General features: G+C 53.4%; 3 protein-coding genes across 3 annotated transcripts; 1 reads left to right on the top strand and 2 right to left on the bottom strand.

Moving 5' to 3' along the window:
- Positions 1 to 275: 275 nt before the first annotated feature.
- vps35 (retromer complex subunit Vps35) lies at positions 276 to 3,165 on the top strand (the record flags this gene model as incomplete). The annotated part of the gene is made up of 6 exons (XM_065756579.1): positions 276 to 412; positions 521 to 1,775; positions 1,822 to 2,531; positions 2,578 to 2,737; positions 2,789 to 2,935; positions 3,001 to 3,165. The coding sequence occupies 6 exons, from the start codon at positions 276 to 278 to the stop codon at positions 3,163 to 3,165; spliced, it is 2,574 nt and encodes an 857-aa protein (XP_065614948.1).
- Positions 3,166 to 4,258: 1,093 nt separating this feature from the next.
- N0V96_002623 (uncharacterized protein) lies at positions 4,259 to 7,063 on the bottom strand (the record flags this gene model as incomplete). Its single annotated transcript, XM_053187339.1, has 2 exons — positions 4,259 to 4,465; positions 4,538 to 7,063. The coding sequence occupies 2 exons, from the start codon at positions 7,061 to 7,063 to the stop codon at positions 4,259 to 4,261; spliced, it is 2,733 nt and encodes a 910-aa protein (XP_053054843.1).
- Positions 7,064 to 16,464: 9,401 nt separating this feature from the next.
- N0V96_002624 (uncharacterized protein) lies at positions 16,465 to 18,789 on the bottom strand (the record flags this gene model as incomplete). Its single annotated transcript, XM_053187338.1, has 2 exons — positions 16,465 to 18,213; positions 18,493 to 18,789. The coding sequence occupies 2 exons, from the start codon at positions 18,787 to 18,789 to the stop codon at positions 16,465 to 16,467; spliced, it is 2,046 nt and encodes a 681-aa protein (XP_053054842.1).
- Positions 18,790 to 19,070: the final 281 nt, after the last annotated feature.

Genomic DNA, 19,070 nt, shown 5'->3' on the forward strand with positions numbered 1-19,070 from the left:
CTCGCCTCGAGCCAGCTACTGCTAACCTGACGGGACTCCATCGTCAGCCTTCCAACGAACCCCCCCGGACCTCACCTCGCAACCCTTTTCGCAGCCGCGTGCGCCGACGACACACCTACACACCTCCGACATCTGCGTCCTCGTCCATCGCGCAATTGTTCCGACCGCAATCGATCCACTCCGACTCTGTCGTTCAGCCTCTTCATCAATGAGCCACAACTGAGCATCATATACGTCGCCTCGATCGATAACTACCCCGCCGGTTCGACTTCGATATGTCTGCGACTCCTGTGCCGCCGGAAGACCAGGCACGCCTCTTGGAGGATGCCCTGGTCGCGGTGCGCCAGCAGACGGCCCTCATGCGCAAATGCCTCGACACGCCGAGCAAGCTCATGGATGCCCTCAAGTGCTGGTACGTCATCCCCGTTCCCCGGATTCCCGGGAGCTCCTAGGCAGCTTCTCTCGATGCCCCCGATAAGCTTCAATGGTGGAGACTAACAGTCCAATGCACCTCGTCCAGCTCTACCTTAGTTTCCGAGCTGCGCACGAGCAGCCTGGGCCCGAAGCAGTACTATGAGCTATACATGGCCGTCTTTGACGCCTTGCGCTACCTCTCCGTCCACCTCCGAGAGAACCACCCCGTCAACCATCTCGCCGACCTGTACGAGCTCGTCCAGTATGCCGGCAACATTATTCCGCGCCTGTACCTTATGATCACCGTCGGCACCGCCTACATGTCCATCCCCGATGCACCTGTCAAGGAACTCATGAAGGATATGATGGACATGAGCAGGGGCGTGCAGCATCCCATTCGCGGGCTGTTCCTCAGATATTACCTTTCCGGCCAAGCCAGAGACTACCTGCCGACAGGTGACGGCGACGGTCCTGAGGGCAACTTGTCCGACTCGATCAACTTCATACTCACCAACTTTGTCGAGATGAACAAGCTCTGGGTCCGGCTGCAACACCAAGGCCATTCCCGCGAGCGCGAACAACGGACAAGAGAGCGGAAAGAGCTCCAGCTGCTGGTTGGAAGCAACATTGTCCGACTGAGCCAACTCGTGGACCTGGAGACGTACAAGTCGGGTATTCTTGCGCCTCTGCTAGAGCAGGTTGTGCAATGTCGCGATGTCCTGGCACAGGAGTACCTGCTGGAGGTCATCACCCAGGTCTTCCCTGACGACTTCCACCTACACACTCTGGACCAATTCCTCGGGGCTGTTTCGCGCCTGAATCCCCATGTCAACGTCAAAGCTATTGTGATCGGCCTGATGGACCGCTTGTCAGATTACGCAGAACGCGAATCCAAGGACGATGGAGAAGGGGACCGGGCCAAGCTGGAGGAGGAAGCACTATCAGCTCTGCTGGAGAAGACGAAATTGCAGGCCGAGAAGGCATCAAGTGCACCAGGCTCCGGTGTGGACGAGAATGGGAAACTTCTTGACCTCGACACGAACGGTGCCGCGCACGAGAGCAGCGAAAACGAAGCCCGCGCCGCAGAGGACCTACCCCCGCCAGAAGAGCCAGCTCCTTCGATTGCAGACACTGAGGCGACTGCCGTCAACGGAGAAGGGGCCGACGCAGAGAAGGGTATCCCAGAGAACGTGCAGCTCTACGAGATTTTCTTCAGCCAAGTCAAAAACTTGGTGGATGCGCAGCACCTCCCCATCCCAGACACAATAGCGTTGCTCTGCTCACTGACAAACCTGGCACTCAACATTTATCCCGAGAGGCTAGACTTTGTCAACCAGATTCTCGACTATGCCACGATCAAAGTCCGGGAAAACGCAAACAATGCCGACCTGCATTCCCCCTGCACAGCAAAGTCTCTTGGCCCTGCTGCAAGCACCTCTCAACCGCTACCTCTCCATCTTCACCGCGCTCTCTCTTCCTACCTACGTTCCTCTTTTCCAGTCGCAGTCGTATCCAACTCGCCGCGCCGTTGCTGGCGAGGTCGCTCGCACCCTCCTCCGTGACCAGACACGGATCTCTACCCCTAGCCAGATGGAGAATGTTCTGGAGGTCTTGAAGGTGCTCATTAAGGAGGGCTCCCAGACACAGTCCAACTACCCAGGCGTTGCACAACGCCGCGCTGTCGAAACTGACGAGACTATGGAGGAACAAGGTTGGCTGGCCAGAATTGTCCACCTCATTAATGGAGAAGACAACGACACACAATTCCGTTTGTTGCAAATGACCCGCAAGGCTTACTCTGAGGGCAACGAGAGGATCCGCACGACGACCCCACCCCTGATCACCGCCTGCATGAAGCTTGCAAGACGCTTCAAGACACGCGAACACTACGAGGACAACTGGGAGACCCAGAGCAACGCCCTCTTCAAGTTTATGCACTCTGCTCTGAGCACTCTGTATACACGTGTCAACGGAGCCGGCGCGGCGGAGCTTGCCTTGCGCCTGTTCTGCGCGTCCGGTCAGACGGCTGATATGACGGGCTTTGAGGAGGTAGCCTACGAGTTCTTCGCTCAAGCCTTCACCGTGTATGAGGAGGCTATTTCGGACTCCAAGGCGCAGTTCCAAAGCCGTCTGCGTTATCGCCACGGCGCTGCACCAAACGAGAAACTTTGGCAAGGAGAACTACGACACTCTCATTACCAAGTGTGCCCAGCACGGCAGCAAGCTTTTGCGCAAGCCGGACCAGTGCCGTGCTGTCTACCTCGCTAGTCACCTGTGGTGGGCCACGCCAATGGCTGCCAATGGCGAGGCCGACGAAACTGGGGTAAGTCTGGACCGCATACACAATCAAACGACACTTGCTAACCCGTCTCAGCTGTACCGCGATGGAAAGAGAGTGCTTGAGTGTCTTCAGAGAGCTCTGCGCGTTGCCGATTCTTGCATGGAGACGGCCACTTCCATTGAGCTGTTCGTTGAGATCCTCGACCGATACGTCTACTACTTTGAGCAGCAGAACGCAGCGGTAAGCAAACCATCAGTCTACGCTAGAATGCTGTTGTGCAAGTTTGAGTACTGACATGACTACAGGTCACTACCAAATACCTCAACGGCCTCATTGAACTTATCCACTCCAACCTCGCCGGCAACCAGCAGGATTCGGCCTCAGTCGAGAACAGCAAGCGCCACTTTTACCACATCCTCGAAAGTATCAAGGGGCGGCAGTATGATGGCATTGTCCTGTACCCGAAATAAGCGCCGGTACTTGGAACCTGTCGACCCATTTCTGAAGCAAAGGGGAGGCAACTCTCCAATTACCGCATGACGACATACCTTATGAGAGCAGGGAGAATGAAAGAAGGGAATATGGAGAGGGAACAGGCGGAGGTTTCTTAATTAGCGGTGAAGGGGACGAGAGGTCAACACGGGTTGTGAGAAGAACCTAGTTGAAGGAGGTTTGGAGATTGGAGCAGAAGGGGATGAGAGTGTTGCGTGAGAGAGAGAGAGTCAAGAAAAAACGTGTTTATACGATAAGCGCATGCAATGAATTGGAACAAGACGAAATCTGTGGATGTGGTTGTGCACAGAGAGACAATGGAAAAGCTTTGCATGTGGTTTGTGGCCTTGATTCTATATACGTGTGTCGTGCCTTTCTCTTCCTACCTTACCTTATCCTTATTGAAGCGATCCATGTTTTTGCCCCCGGCCATAATCATCACCATTCCACAAGGTACATCCTCATGGCCAGGTCAGTTGCGAAATGAGCATCCATCCATCCATCCATCCTGAGCAAGATTCTTAAACTCGTCTGATTACTGCAGTAGTTACATGTACCTATTTCCGAGTCGCGAAGACGGGCAGGGCAGGGCAGGGCAGGGGAGGTCAAATTCACGATCTTCACGGCGAGCTTCCATCACGACAAATAGGGAGGGCACTTCACATCACAGGCAAACACAGTTGCAGTTACACGTTCCGCCACAAGATCGCGGCGTTGTGGAAATTTCGACTATCGTACCTTCGGGACATAAAGAATCGCGGAAACAATGGTTTGTTTGTGTGGCAGAATTCCCCCTAAACTCCTTGCAATGCCAGAAAAAACAGGAACAGAGTTGGCAGCAGGCTGTCGCGGCGAGGCGCGCATAGCCATCAAACCCCAGAAGGTCTCCCAAACGGAGTTTTTGTAATAATAAAAAAGGTGAACAAAAAGGAATGGGAGCAAGCGGCCCCCTTCGTACATGTGCCTTTTTCCAACTGCATTTAGAAATGCGGTAAAACACACACCCCAACGTCGTATCGAAACACAGAAAAGGAAAGAGAACCCAATATCGAAATGGGAGTGATGGTGCGATCAGCTGCTCTCTGCAGCCTTCTCCCACTCGGATAACGAATTTGTCGCATTCTGGATAATGCGCGCCGTCTTCTCGACGAGTTTGTTCGCAAGCTCCCAGTTGCCGGCCTCGACGGCGTCACGAATAGCGGCAAAGGTGACGGGCTTGTTGCCAGACCAGGCTTGAGGCCCAAAGATGACGTGTTTGAACTGGGTGCGGTCGGGGATCTACATATTTATCAGCAGTTGAACCAGAACCCACGGATAACATGTCACGGAGAAGGGAGATAATAAACTTACACCACCGCCCTGCTCAAGGTCCAGCAACGCTGTCTCAAAGTCGGCCATGTGGTTGTTGAACTGAATGCGCTTGTCGCCCATATCGCCCGACTCCCAGCCGCCGCCGCCCATGACTGTGCTCTCCCACGTCATCTCCCACATAGAGAAGCCCTTGACGTTGACCTTGGTATCCGCAATGAGCTTCTTGAGGGGCTCCAGTGAGAACTTGTCCTGCGTACCCGCACCCATGTGCTCGCAAAAGTTGGCCAGGTCGTTGATGTAGCGCTCAATGCGCTCGCTGTAGCCCACCATGTCGAATGGCAGAATAGGCTTGTCCGCGAGCTCTAGGATCAAGAGGCCGACAATCTGGCCCATCATGACATGGTACGCGAACTCTGGATCGCCGATCCGCTGGACCCATTCGTAGTTGTCATAGCTGGATTGCGCGGGGAATCGTGCGCCCCTGAAACCGAGGTCGAGGGAACTGGTGCCGGCAATGTTTTGGAAGGGAACCCAGTCGCCGTCCATTCCAAGCTCTTCCAGGTCACCCTCGCGCTGATTCCACAAGTCACGGACTGTCGCGTTCAGGCCGGCATCAAAGACACGGTCGATAACGCGAAGGACAGCTTGTTTAAAGACGGGCGATCCCGCGGCGTGGAATTCGCTGCCTGCCACGGCAGAGTCGAGGTTGATGTAAGCAAATGCGTTTTGCCGCAGGAGCTCGTCATTGTGCTCGACGAATTCGGTGGAGCCGATCATGTTGTACTCTTCAGCGTCCCACGACATGAACTCGATACTGCGAAGAGGGCGCCAACCCTTGGAGACAAGCGTGCCAAAGATGCGTGCCATCTCAATGAGCACCGCCGTGCCAGAGTGAGGCTCGGTCGCGCCAAAGGACCAAGCATCCCGGTGGTTTCCAATGATGATAGACTTCTGATCCTGTTCAATGCCTTCGATTTTGCCGTATACGTTCCAGATACCCTTCTGCTCCACAACGTCGTTGTCGTTCTTGAGTCGCACAATCGGCGAAGAAAGGTTACCGGTCCACCACTCCGCGATATCAGGAACACCTCCTGCCCACTCCTTCGGCACCTGCTCACCATGGCCCTTCAGATGCTGTAGCAGGATCTGTGCGTCACGCCATGCGAGGGGCAGACTGGGGATCTTGGTCAGACCCTTGCTCTCATCGGGCTTCATGCGCGGTAGGTTCTTCTTGCTTTCCCAACCAGGGGTCAGGGGGTCACCGAGGACCCAGTTCGACAGCGCAACGGAGCCTCTCTGAACACCATCTGCAGGCATGAAGCGGCCATTGGGTGCGACATCGCCCAATCTGAAGCCGTCATCGGCTGGATCGCTGTACACGATGCAGCCTGCGAAGCCGGCATCCTCTGCCGCCTTGACTTTGAGGGCCAAATTCGCCTGGGTGCCATAATAACGTACAAGAGCGATCGCGCCCTTGGTGTCGATCCCATGATCCGCAAGTTTCTTGAAATCAGACCTCGCGCCATAGTTGGCATAAATCAGAGGTCCTTTAACATCTCCTGACTTGGAGAGTCCGTGGAACACAAATGTTTGGTGTCCAGCCGCTTCTCCTCCGATTTCCTCTTCTTCCAGCTTCGCAGACCAGTTAGGCTTCCCGTCGTCGCCCATAATCTCCACAGCGCGTCCTCCGGCCTTTGGATAGTTCATGTACACGTAGTATTCGTCAACGTTGACGTAATCCAGCCCAGCTCTGGTGAACATGGACTCAACGTCCATAGCCAGAGCGTAGTCGCCCTCCGTTCCTGCCATGTGTGCGTATTTGGTGTAATGAGCTACCGACGCCTTCAGCCGGCGGCCCTCGACGTTTTGCTGCACGTACAAACGTACATCCTCGGGGTTGAAGCGCAGTCCGCCGTTCATGCGCCTAGCCATGCTCGTGAAAAGATCGCTCATGAAAAGTGCGTAAAGAATGCCCATCACGAAGACAACAGCAAACACCCGGGCAAAGATGATAATGGCCGTCCGCGCCTTGTCCTTGTCCCATTGCGGGAAAGTAAATCGCGGTCTCGTCGTCGTCGCATTCGCCTCGTTCGAGTTGTTGGAGTTGTCGGCCGAGCTCGAGGGCAGTCGAATTGTTGGACGCAAATTTGGCATCCGCCATCGCCAAGACCACTTCCAGCGTGATAAGGAGAGGGCGAATGGTATCCGTTTCCCCCATATTGACGGGCGCGATCTGTCGTCCGCATCCCCTATTTCGAGCTCTTGCATCTCCCGGCGCACGTATGCGGTTTCGTCTCCATCGTCGTCGCTACCCCATGAGCTATCTTCGTCATCTGTTTCGACAGTTGGCGGCCTATATCCGTTTGGGCGACGTGATGAAGTTGCGAGGCCATTTCTATTCAGCAGCGACTGCGACTCAGTCTCGGCCTGGGAGCGATCGTCTAGCGGAGAGCGCGGAGGTTGCTGCCATTCTGAGGGATCGGCTGGGCCGCTTGTGGCGAGGGCCTCATCGTAGCTGGGGATGGGCGGTACAGATTCGTACCGGTGATCGCGATCGGACGGCATCGTTACGGTTGTCGCCGGTCAGGAACGGGAATCAGGGGGGCGATGTATCAAAGGGACGTCGATCAAAGCCGTCTATCGGCATCCGTATAGCAGCGAAGGGAAAACGAGCGGTATCGAGTCGGTCGGGTGAGGGCGGAGATGTAGGGAAAAGGAGTGTTGGAAAGGCGCAGCAACACACGACGCTATCGAAATACTATGACGGAAGAGAAAGGGGTCCCATGGATGCTGCTTGGGAGCAGACAGACATTGACCGAATCGACAGGATTAAGAGAAGCTGGATGATGAGGCTAGTCGCGATGTCGGTTCCGCTGGCAACGACAGAGCTCGATGGAAGTTGAATTGACTCTACGGCTGGCGATGTCGAAACACGAAGGTTCGTGATTTGGCATGGATGAACATGGAGGTGCTACTGTCCCGTCTTCCGTGCGGCAGTGGGCCGGTCCCCAGGCAGTTCCAGTCCCAAACCACTGGCAACGGCCAGTGAGTATAGCCGCAGTTTAGTGAGTCTGTCCACTGCAGAGTCCCCTTCTTTGCCAGGGCTGTCCAATCAAAATTGACGAGTGTCTTTCTGGGCAGTGAAAACCTGCTTACGTATACACGCTATATTTCCTGCTTACCTAAGGTAGCTTACGCGGATTCGCCAAAGAAAGGAAACCGCGGGATGCCCATACGGATGTCACGATACGAGGGACCCGGGGGAGGTAAGATAGCCGGATAACAGAGGCTCGGTTTACATAAGCGGGGCTCTCATAGATCCGATTATGTCATCTGCACAGCCACTCTAGGCCCCTCCTTGGCTGTCACTTCTCTGCACTGCATCTTTGATTCCCAACTCCGTCTCTCAATTACAACTTTCACCCCTCCCCCTCCTCGTCTCTCTTCTCTTCCCTTCACCCCTTGCAAGTCTCGAATGAGGCGGATATCCCTGCTGCCCCCTTTCTGATGACGAGACTCCCCACTCACCCCCCTGCTCTCCACCGACGGCCACCTGTTCCCAATTTCAATGTGACCCAACAAACCCCTGTGTGCGTTTGTGCTCCATCTTCCAAAACGAAGTTCTTCGGGACTTCTCGCACGGGTTTCAGGTCGGCCCGGGCCCCGGATCGGCGCCCAAGAACCGGGTGAATCTGCCGTGGCTGGCCCCGGCGATTCATCCAGCCGCCCCCGGATTCAGAGATATCACGGATATGGCAAGTATGGGTAGCAAGAGACGATTTTTGACTTTGGACCGATTGTCGGATATAATTAGACGTTGACATCTTGGAGGTGCTGACAGCTTGCTCCGGGCTAGCAATACCCGGAGTTTGTGCTCTACTTGCATGTTTAGTCAGTAGTCAAATAAGTATCTAGGCCATCTTTCTTCTTCGTGCTAGACCAGTGAACAGACCTTACGCTTACACCTTCTCCTGGTCTGGCCTTCACAATCTTTTCTCATCCTATTTGGGAGAGCATCATCACCACTGTTAACGCTGGGAGTCAGTCATAATGCTTTCTTGTAAGTCTGTAACTGGAACTACTAACATCTGCAATCAGCTAGGCATCGTGAACACTTTCAACACTCTCCTCGCACCACCCCCACGCCGACTAATCGACGCCATCGCCTGGCGAATCCGAACCTTCACTCGAAGCTTACCAGCTAGATTACATGAACCGTCCCGATGCCGACACAAGCGCAGGCCCCTCATGATCTTGCGTGATAGCCTATCCGAAACCTACGTCGCTCGATCTCGAAGCAATCACCAACTCGTATCAATAAACCCCAGAACTCCGCGATCCGAATACAAATCCCCTCGAAACCCCAAGTGCGTCCATTGATCCATAACCCACTGCTAGCATCTCGGGGCACCCTGGAATAGTTACTTGTCGTCACCGAATACCCATCGCTTGCGCGATTTCTTGTGCAATTAGGCTACCCAGATTGCTACAACGTTTCGTCCGACCCGAAGTTTGCATTTTGCCTCCTGAGAAACCTCAGTCATGGCTGTTTCCTTCAATAGGTTCCTTTTAGACTTTGGCCACTACTGCATGGCGTTTGTGTGACTTTCTAGAAGCGTATATGCCGGTGACACAAGCGATCCATTCTAGGGATGGGGAACTGATGATCGTGACACCAAGTTACCCAATACTGCACGCAAACAAACATAAAGTCGCGAGATCTTCGTGCCATCCATGATACGTAGCATTTCGTCCGATTTGAACCAATAGCGCAGGCGCGATTAGACGGACTTTGTGTGGGTGATCTCGTACGACACAATTCATTCGAAGCTGCCGCCACGCCAGTTTGAGCAACTGGCCGTTCGTTCCTGTCGTCAGAGACACGATTGTCGACTCATATCATCTAGGCTCTCTAGTATTCCTCTCTCTTTGGCCGACCTTGACTTGTACGAATGCTGCTGGTTTGCTCGCCTCTACACACGCATTGCCTGGCTTTCGGCGTCGCGCCGTTATGTCAAGAAACGTTTTTGGTCCATGGCCTTTGGAAGACTCCGTCTCGCAGTAACCGATCTCGGAGCAGTCCGGTGCAAATCTTTGGCTCTTGGGAGAACAAAGAAATGCCATGTTCTGATGTCTTCAGCAGCTGGTCTGTCAGCTCGAGCCCCGACTTGCCCAGTCCATTTGTCCTAAAAGACCGTTTTCCATTCTTTTGGTCTACTGAAACCCATAAAATCGTGGCAATCGCATGCCGGTGCTCCGTTTAGGCCCCCTTATCTAGTGCGTCGTACTGGCGGCGCTATTGTCATCGGCATTCTTGGAGTCCATTGCCCCTAACACAGAGTGTTCACCACGTTGCTGCAAAGAGTCCGATCCAAATTCACATGCAAGCTAGGCTAGCTTGAATGCCGAGTCACTGCTGAGATATCTTTGGGTCGCAATTGCGTGAGGGGGAGCAGTACTTAAAAATACATCTACTTTGCACCCTTCCCGTGGTCTCCGTCGAAACTTTCTAGCGAATGTCGCTAAATAATATGGCCCTCCACCCGTAGTCAATTAACGCGCGCTCTCTTTCTCTTGTGTCGGCGACCTTCTCCGTATCAGCTCCAACGGCAGCTTGAAAACATGCAAGAGTCAATCTCAAGTCCGCCATGATCAGCTTGGACGGTCCTGAACCAAAGCGATGAAGTTTATGTTGGACCATGTTGAAGTTAATAGCACCGTCGTCCAGATCAATTTAGCCTAAAGTAGCACCTACAATCCCAGCCTGTCCCTAAACTGCAACTCCGACTGCTCATTGCTACCGAGGTCTATCTCGTGTGCCGTGATAACCACTGCAGTATTCGTTTTCGCCCAATCTTAGCAAGTAAACAAGTACAGTCCTTCCTTCATGATTCCAAAGTCCAACAATCCCGAAGCGATTTCAATGATCAAACGCCGTTCGTGCCCAGAAAAGTTTACTGTATGCTGTCTGGTCGGAGCCCGCTCATACCCTGACGCCCTTGACAATCGCCATTTGAACCGTATCATTGCTCATCAAACACGCCAGCTCCAGCGTGATTGCATGGTGAAAGTACGCCGCCATCGTCCCCGGGTGACAGCCCGCCTCGTTCCTCGCCGACTCCGCGACGAGCTCCGGCAGCGTATGCCCCAGCCCAAGACGCCCGATAATCAGTTGATTCGCTTGGATAACCAGCGGCACGTCTGGACACCAATCTGTCTCAGAAACCCGAGGGTTTCCCAATCGTTAGCGAAATCGTTGCCTAAATCGGGTAGAGAATTGGGCCATTTTGCTGAGCGACATAGCCCGCGTGTTTTTTTTTTCCCCCCGTCTCGGCTGGCCCGGTCTGCGTGTATCCACGAACCTCGGTCAAATATGAAATGTCTCCTGCCAAAACCGTTAGCATATGTTTCCTGCAGCTGTTTTCCCTCTCGCAAGTCCAAGCCTCGGACGAGGAAAAACGGGGGAGTGCGTCTTTGCTCACGCTTCCTGCGTCCCCGACGACGCTGAACCCGTCGACGCGCTCGAGCGGCTTGAACCGCTGCAGTTGCTCTGTGCTCTGCCTCGCATGTTTGATGATTCCATGTCAATTCACGTTTTCGGCACACGCCCGGCGATCATTGCAGAAATACTGCTCTTCTTCACAAACACCCGCAAAAAAAAAAGTCTGGGGAAAACGCCTCCATCATATAGCTATCTCTCCTAATTTTTTATTCTGCTCATAGCGATAGATGTGGCGTCGTGCAAAACGTTTGGTCGTGAGCGTGTTTGAGCAGGTAATCGCCGAATCAGGAAAGGAGCCCTTTTTTCCCTCTTCTATTCAACTCAATGCTCTGCGACGTTAGTTGCCATTATTTGCTCAGCTCAAACAGTATTGATTGGCCACAACTGCCAGTCAAACTCGTTGGAGACTTCATTGGTGTAGTATGATGTATAGGCGTTTCGGTAGAAATTGCCACCGCTCGAGAATATCCAAACTCGGCTCGTTGGGGTAGGCTCGGCGCTCGCGGGTTCGAAGGTATCGGCTTTTGGAATCATTGAACTTACGAGGAAGCTCTGTAAAGCCGATGTGCAGAACTTTACAGATTCCGTCGCTCGTTACGCATGAATTCGATAGGACGCTTCGCACGTGACTTGGTACAAATCTATAGAAACTAGAAACACTGTCAGCCATCCGATCTGTTCTACGCTGTGAGCTTGCGGGAAGAGAGAAGAGGGAAGGCCTGCGAGCCTGCGAGGTCAAAGCATAGAACCGTCCAGGCTTCTCCCAGGTTATCGTGAAAAGGCTCTGATTCGTTGGTATAGTCCACAAACAGACCGCCATTGGCTCGGTGTTTGCTTTGTTTTCCGTATTCGTAATGTGTCAAACTTGACGTAAATGTTTGTGAGACACTTGTGTAAGACGTCTGGTGACTACTGCGGTTGTCAAAATCGTACTGAGACTCTGAAAACCGGTCCGCGGAAATGCGATTTTCAATTCGGCCGACGCTAAGGTAACCTGCAAGTCTCAGTATTGGAAGATTCAGGAATCCACAAGTCGTAGAAGAAACAAGCTCAACGATTGCGACTACTCGCTTGCGCCCTCGCTGTCGATTTTGCAGCATTTCGAACAGCCGTACAAAATACGATCCGCAGCAGAATAGCCTTGTTTGCCCATCCGCGAACCAAAACACAACAGAGAAACAATCTGTTGCCCTTTGAACATTCTTCAATTACACGCTGAGCGATGACTTGAATATTTGCCACAATTGCCGTAGCAATAAAAAATTGGCGACGAGTGTAAGGGACAATCGATTGTCGGAGGTTGGCACTTACAAAATTGCCCAAATCGTCAGATTTAATGAAGCCTTTCGACAAATCCTGGACAAAGATTTCGAGGAATTTCGAAATGTGTATAGAGGAAGCACAGTTCGCAGATTTATTGAGACTTCGAGTTATTTTCTCGTCCTGTCGCGTCGTCGATCAACGTGTAGATTGCTAATCAGACACAAGTCACAGTTAGCGAAAATCTCTTTCAGTCTCCCAATTTCAGTTCAATTAACGTGTTTAATTCATGTGGGAGAACTTGAGTTTGCTTACTGATTCAACTTGATCCTCTTCTTCAGGAAATTCGACAGCCCTCGATGTTTCCTCCAATTCTCTAGAAAAAACTTTAGAGCCTGTGTTTTATGTCTGTTGAGATCGCTTTGCCCACGATTTGTTGGTTAGTAGAGACATGGAGTTGATAACAAAAGGCTTTGGACTTCCAACGCTGTTTCTTGGCTCGTCGGAGTTGACTCTGCCAACTACTTTGCCCAACAGCAAGATCTTAGTTAGGCAACTCCGACAACTCGAGCTGTCGTACTACGACCACCTGCAGATTGCATAGTTGTGGCTTACAACTTGCAACGAGGCTTTCGCCATATTCACGCGTCAGTCCTGATCCCGGACTTCGGCCAATAGGGACCTAGCCGCGAGTTGTCCCGACGAAGGCATAGCCGGCGGGAACCGCTTGGATGCCATTGGGCCTCCGATTGCGTGCCCCCGGAGTCGTCCGTCAGAGGGGATTCGATGAGACATTGATTGCCTGCCAGTGTGGCATACCGACCGGGAGTTCGTTCCCGGCGGGAACAGATCGTGATTGTTGCGTGACACTGCAGTAATGCTTCTCAGCCCCGGAACCTGGCTGCCTCTGTTGCTGGTCTGACTTCTCTCGGCCAGGTTTATGTTTCTTTTTCTGGCCAAATAGGAGATATGGCCGAGCCATCATCGCCTTTTATTCGCTCCTGCGGAAGTTTGTTGGGTAGCAATCCCAATCGATGGCTGGGGGCAAGCGAGACGATCCAGAGAGCCAGAGTTCACAACTTTCTTGGGCCCGGAAGTCTCTGGCCAAGTCCCCGGATGAAGGGGAGTATCAAGTGATGGAGAGGGGGGATTGTTCAGTCGATGGGATTCGATCGATCGTTGCAAAAAGTTTTCTTGGGCTGACTGACGCTGAAATCTGGGATCTTTGGTGATGCTGGGGGTGGACCGGAGCTGGGTAAAATTGGTTCACGCTGTAAGTAATTAGCTCAATAGACGAACGTGGTCATGTCTATAGGCTTTCTAGCACCACAAGGCCTCGTCACACAAAGGCAACTTCCTACCTACGCTGCGGAACAGCATTTCAAAGGAACGAACACAGGATGGGACACAACTTTGCTCTACAGACAAGCATGACGACTGTCTTAACTACTCGACTGAAGATAAAAATCGTTCGTCAGGCCTGGTGCGTGCTGGCGAACTCGTAACCAGGGGGTGTTCTGACAGGATGAAGAACCTTTCTCTCCTACTGTTAGTGCCCGACGGCGTCTCCGCCGAACTTCATAGGCGGGATCCTCAGCACCACTATCGCTAGACTTGTACTCCATAGCCCACTCTTGAAGTTGACTCAAACCTGTTCAACGGCTCTCGTTCTCGGCAATTTTTAGAAATAGTCATCAAGAACCATCCGAGAACACCAAAGCGAAACGGTCTAAATGGGCCGTTTTTTCAATGTCCGTTCGTCAAAGCGTGATGTGAAAAGAAGGGGGAGGGAAGCCTGAAGGGGGGTGGGCGTGGTCAGCCCCGTCTTCTGGAAGTGAGGGAAGCATGTCAAAACAGGCGATTAAACAGTTCAGAGTTGACGAGGACCATGGGACGCCAAGGAAACGGGCAAAGACTGTCTGACTGCTACACGGTCAACCCAAGTTCGGGGACGCACCGATGCGGTTCGAGCTGCCCAAGAGGTGTCAGCTCAAGAAAGGCTACTTGCTCGGCTCTCTGTGCCCTGCAGTAGTGTGAGACGACACCGTCCGTCACAAGACCTTGCTATCACTGTGAGATTCCGGTCTGAGCTGCGTAGTGTCTGCGTTCGTTGTTGTTCTTGGAGGCTCACCGCTAATAGTTGCCTCTATGAGGTCTGCGAGGGCCTTTGCGCATCGACACTATGTGAATGCGTGGGATTTTCCCCTAACTGCGATATGCCGATGTGTCAAGCGCGGGATGGATCAGTGGTGAGCATTGGCATCGGCGCCGGTAGGAACCAGCGGTTGAGGGACACGGTCTCAGAAGAGCGGGAAGACTCCCGGATGAGGCCCGATATGCATGATCAGTCCTTAGCTTGCAAGCCACATGGACTCTGATCCTCATACTGCTAGTATAGATGTGCGGGGGATTTTCGAGATCCTCGGTCTTGGTCTTCTAGTGCTCATGATTGTTATTTTCGGGCTTTGGTGGCTCATTAGCACCCCCTGATGCGCCCCCTGAGCCGTGATATGACGGTGGACGGCGCGAGATAATACATATGTCCACGCGCGCCAGTGATGATGGGGAGCATCCATTAGCGTCCACGACTAGTAGCTGTCAATATGCTTCTAGTGATCGTTATGAGGAATCTTGAAAACCCGTCAAACTGTAAAGGCGACGGTCTACGCATAGGTAAGGTAGTCGACACGAGAGAAACGAGAGACACGAGGCGCTACAAGGCTAACCAAGCCTATTACCGAGTCCGCAGTAGCCTACGGGATCTGATGGGCAATGCAGTCCCACACCCGCATACCTATCTCGTTATCGCAGACGCATCCGCTAAAGGCTAAAGTTCTCGGGTACGAGGTTCTCAGTCCTAACGAGGTCCTGAGAGGAGCCCGAAGGCTGGCTGAGGAAGGGGAACACAGAAGAGATTGGGCACCGGGGCGGACAAGACCTTTCGTCCGAGAAACGAGATCCAGTGGACTCTCTATTACGTCAAGATTTTGTTACACGCTCCATTGCTGAAGCGCTGAAGTTTATCACACTCCCGTCGGGTAGCGGGACGCGATGACAAAAAAATAAGGCCATCTCCCACTTCACGAGCAGGCGGGAAAAAAGGGTTCGTTCATAAGCCTCGGAACACTCAGGGCTACCAGACCCTGACTTCCCTGTTTGACGCGGCGGCGGTCCCATGGTTCACAGACCGCCTTGGGGGTGAGCTTCAAAGCTTCGGGACAAACTCCAAGAAGGGAGAACGGGCCAGTCCGCCGTTCCTTTTGGCGTACTTTTGGCAAAGTATAAAAATTTCTAGTCGTCGTAGCGGTCGAAAGAAGAGACTTTGGCGGAAGTTGAGAAGGGTAAAAGTACCCAAGATGAAAATGCTGGTCGGGGAACGGCGGCCCGAGCTAATGTAGTTCGAAAGCATTGCGATTCAAGGGGCACGTTTTAGCCGCTTTAGCGCAGGGCGTTGGCACAAACCTGGAACCCGCTAGCTGACACGAACTCTGCGAGCCAGTGAGTGTGAGCTAGAGACAGATGGTTAGAGAGACGGACAGAGGGACAGGACACATGGCTGGGTTTATCGAGGACTGGAATGTAGCGTAGGTAGATCAACAAGCGGAACTCATCTACCGGTGTCATATGGGCTAAATGTCACCACTAAACGCCCTCGGAATGGCCCCATCCTTTCCGACCCTACCAATTTGCCTGTGTCCCTCCCTCCCTCCCTTCAGAACAGCGACTCACTCGATTCAGTTGATTCACTTGATTCAGTCGACTCAGTCGCGGAGAAGAGAAGGGAGAAATGAATGTTGTCAGAGTCTCGGATGCTGCGGCGGCTGACTGGTCAATCTGACTTCGGATGTTTTAACCAAATAGGATTAGGAACAAGGAAAGGCTTGCGATCAAGAACCTGAAGCATCTGTTCGCCTGCCCGTCCACGTCTGTATCTCTACCCCGAAGACTAATCCTAAAATCGTAAAAAAAACATGATCGGTAGTTGCGATTAATCTTTTCTTTTTCTTCCACTGGAACATGAGAATTGGGTCTTGTTCACCCCCCTCCCCCCTCCTCTTCGCCGCAGCCTCCGCCGCAGCTTCGTCCGTGTGTAGTGGTGTGGCTCAACTCGACCCCGTTTCCCGCTTCGCCCTAATCTTCGTAGTAATAACTCTCCTCTACGGATACAGAGTACGGAGTCCACTCCATCGCATTTGTCTTCCTCCTATCGAGCTGCGTTCCTATACCGACAGCATGACTCTCCACAGAGACATTCTTTGTCTAAACCGCGCCAGTAGCTCCCAGAGTAGTCCACCGTGACCTCGTGCCCCGCCTCAATGCCCTTGCTCACTAGGATGATGCGCTGCGTGCTCATCCACACAAACTGCTGGAATTGCGCGTTGGACTTGCAGCTGTGGTTGACGAACCTCGTGAAGTTGCCTTGCCGTCCCTGCCAGATCTGATAAGCCCGGACACCCGTAGAGCTGTCCATGACGTCCATGTTTTGCAAATCTTTTGTGATGAGGCCGACAAACTCTCCTATCGCCGCGCCGCGCTCGAACGGACAAAGAGCCATCAGGCCGTTGTTGCGTCCATCAGAGGTCCGGAACACCTGCACCGGGCAGGGGCTCCGGCGCCCGGACCCGAATAGCGTCGGGAAGCAGTAGCACGAGTTGATCTTGGGGTCTTCGGACTGCTCCTGGCCGCATGAGTGGCACGTGTGCATGCCCTGGACGCAAGCCACGGCGTTCATCGGCGGCACCCACCGCGGATCATCGGTGCCCCACGCGCTCATGTCCATGACGGAGTGTTCGAGCTGTTCGAAACTGAAGTAAGGATCGTATTCGAGATATGTCGACCGGAGCGGGACCGGGTCTGAACCGTCCTGGCGGACAACCCAGTCATGCGGGTGACCGCAGAACCGACGCTGTGCGCCCTCACCGACAATCATGAGTAGTTGGCGCCACGTGGGATGAAGTGTGTCGGCGGCGACCTCGATTCGGGGTCGGAGACACCGAAGTCGTTGCATACTGTCCGGATTAAATCCAACTCGGTACTTGCAGAAGCGGTAGAGTCCCATGCCGGCGAAGACGAGCGCGGCCCAACCTCCCGCGTCCTTGATTTCCTTGTAGCCGCGCCAGATGGCCATCTTGTTCCGTAACTCCTTCTCAGACCATCCAAAATCGTTACACGCCTCGATAAGCGCCGCCTTACGGCGTTTGGTAGGGGACATGCCCGGGTTCGTGATGGCAAGCAGCTCGACATACGAGTCGAAGTGCTCGATCCACCGCGCTTGGACAATGACCTCGATCGAGCGGCACGCGCGGCTGGCTTGCGTAACCTTTCGGCAAAAGATGTTGCTGCGGTTGAAGGTTCCCTCCATGTCAATCTCAGTCAGCGTGCCGTCTGCCGAAGGCGCCTGGAGCAAGCCGAGTTCAAGCTGCTCGGGAACGTGAATCTTGCCAGCATTGTTGATGGTTGCTGTTGCCGCCGTTGCCGTGAGCTGCCACTGTTCAAGCAGACTCTGGGGATCTAAGCTGATACCGCCGTGAATCTGCTCCCAAACGCTGACGACAAATTTGTCAATGGAAGACTGCTGCGGGATGAAGACGACGTCTGTCTGAATCTTTGCGCGTTTAGGAAAGTTGTTGGCAACCTGCATATGCCTCTGACTATCCGGCTGCTCTTCCTCCACCGGGGCGGCTCCCCTGACTGGTCGTAGAGCTCCCGTTCCTCTTCTTTGAATGAAAGCATTTGCATCGTTCTCGGGTGACATTTGTGGCGGTCCTTGGGATGGCGTCCTCTGTGTCCGGACAAAAGCCCGGCTGGCGCTTGACGCGACGTCGTCCATCATCAATTGCGGGCTGATGGTGGGCGGTGTCGGGTGTTCGATGGTGTTTTCTCTTCCCGCATGGCTCGTATTCGGGCTGTTATTTGCACTCTGTGAAATGATGCCAGACAAGTCTACCATTTTCTGTATAGTTGGTGGTGGTGGTTAGCAGAAAACCTCTCGTACCCAACCAACAACCCAACCACCCATGTCACAACACAAGAGGAACAAGTGAAATAGACCCAGCAGTAAATCAGTTGATGCTGAGTCATCCGCTCTTCATCTGTCTTGATTGGGTATCTCCGGGATTGTCTGCGCTGTAGAACTGGAGTCCACGGGCAGCATGAAAGCTGAACACTTGCACACATTCCGGCGCCAACGCGCGGTCCAGCCCGCGATGATAAACATGGAGATGCAACTTACCGAAACCACGGGAGAGCGGGGTGTTTGCCCCTGCGTTCCCGGCTCGCCGTCCTGAATGAAAGCTTCAAATCGAAGCACCGGGTTCGCCAAGTTTCCAGACGAATAATCCCGCAGCGTTTCCGCAAGCTGGTCTAGAATCACACGGCTAAGACCTTCTCGCAGGGTGTCCATCTGCTGCTCCGGGGACGTCATGATCCAGTTGCGTTGGCGGTAATGATCGGTCGGCGGGAGAAACACCTTGACGGCAAAGGGATCTTGTTCGCGCTGGAAATCAACTAGTCGACGCTTCAACACCATGTCCGGGTGGGTTGATGGCGGTAAATCGAAAGAATCGACAACCGTTTGCCGAGGGTTAAAGGATCAAGAAAAATAAAAAGGAACCAAAAAACGTGTCAAAAGAGACAGCCTAAAGAAGGACGGTTCGAAGCTTGTCTCTATCGTTGTCAAACGGTTGATTACTGGGTATCATAGCTGGCCTGCGGGCGGGTAACGGCACCAGGCATCAACTTTCAACCGAAGAGTGTGGGAGGCCAGCACAGTTTTAACGGCGGAGAAGAGAACGAGGACGCAGTGAGACT

Source organism: Colletotrichum fioriniae (assembly GCF_027942845.1).
Source record: "Colletotrichum fioriniae strain IMI 355084 chromosome Unknown scaffold_2, whole genome shotgun sequence".
In the NCBI taxonomy this organism is placed as follows: Eukaryota; Fungi; Ascomycota; class Sordariomycetes; order Glomerellales; family Glomerellaceae; genus Colletotrichum; species Colletotrichum fioriniae.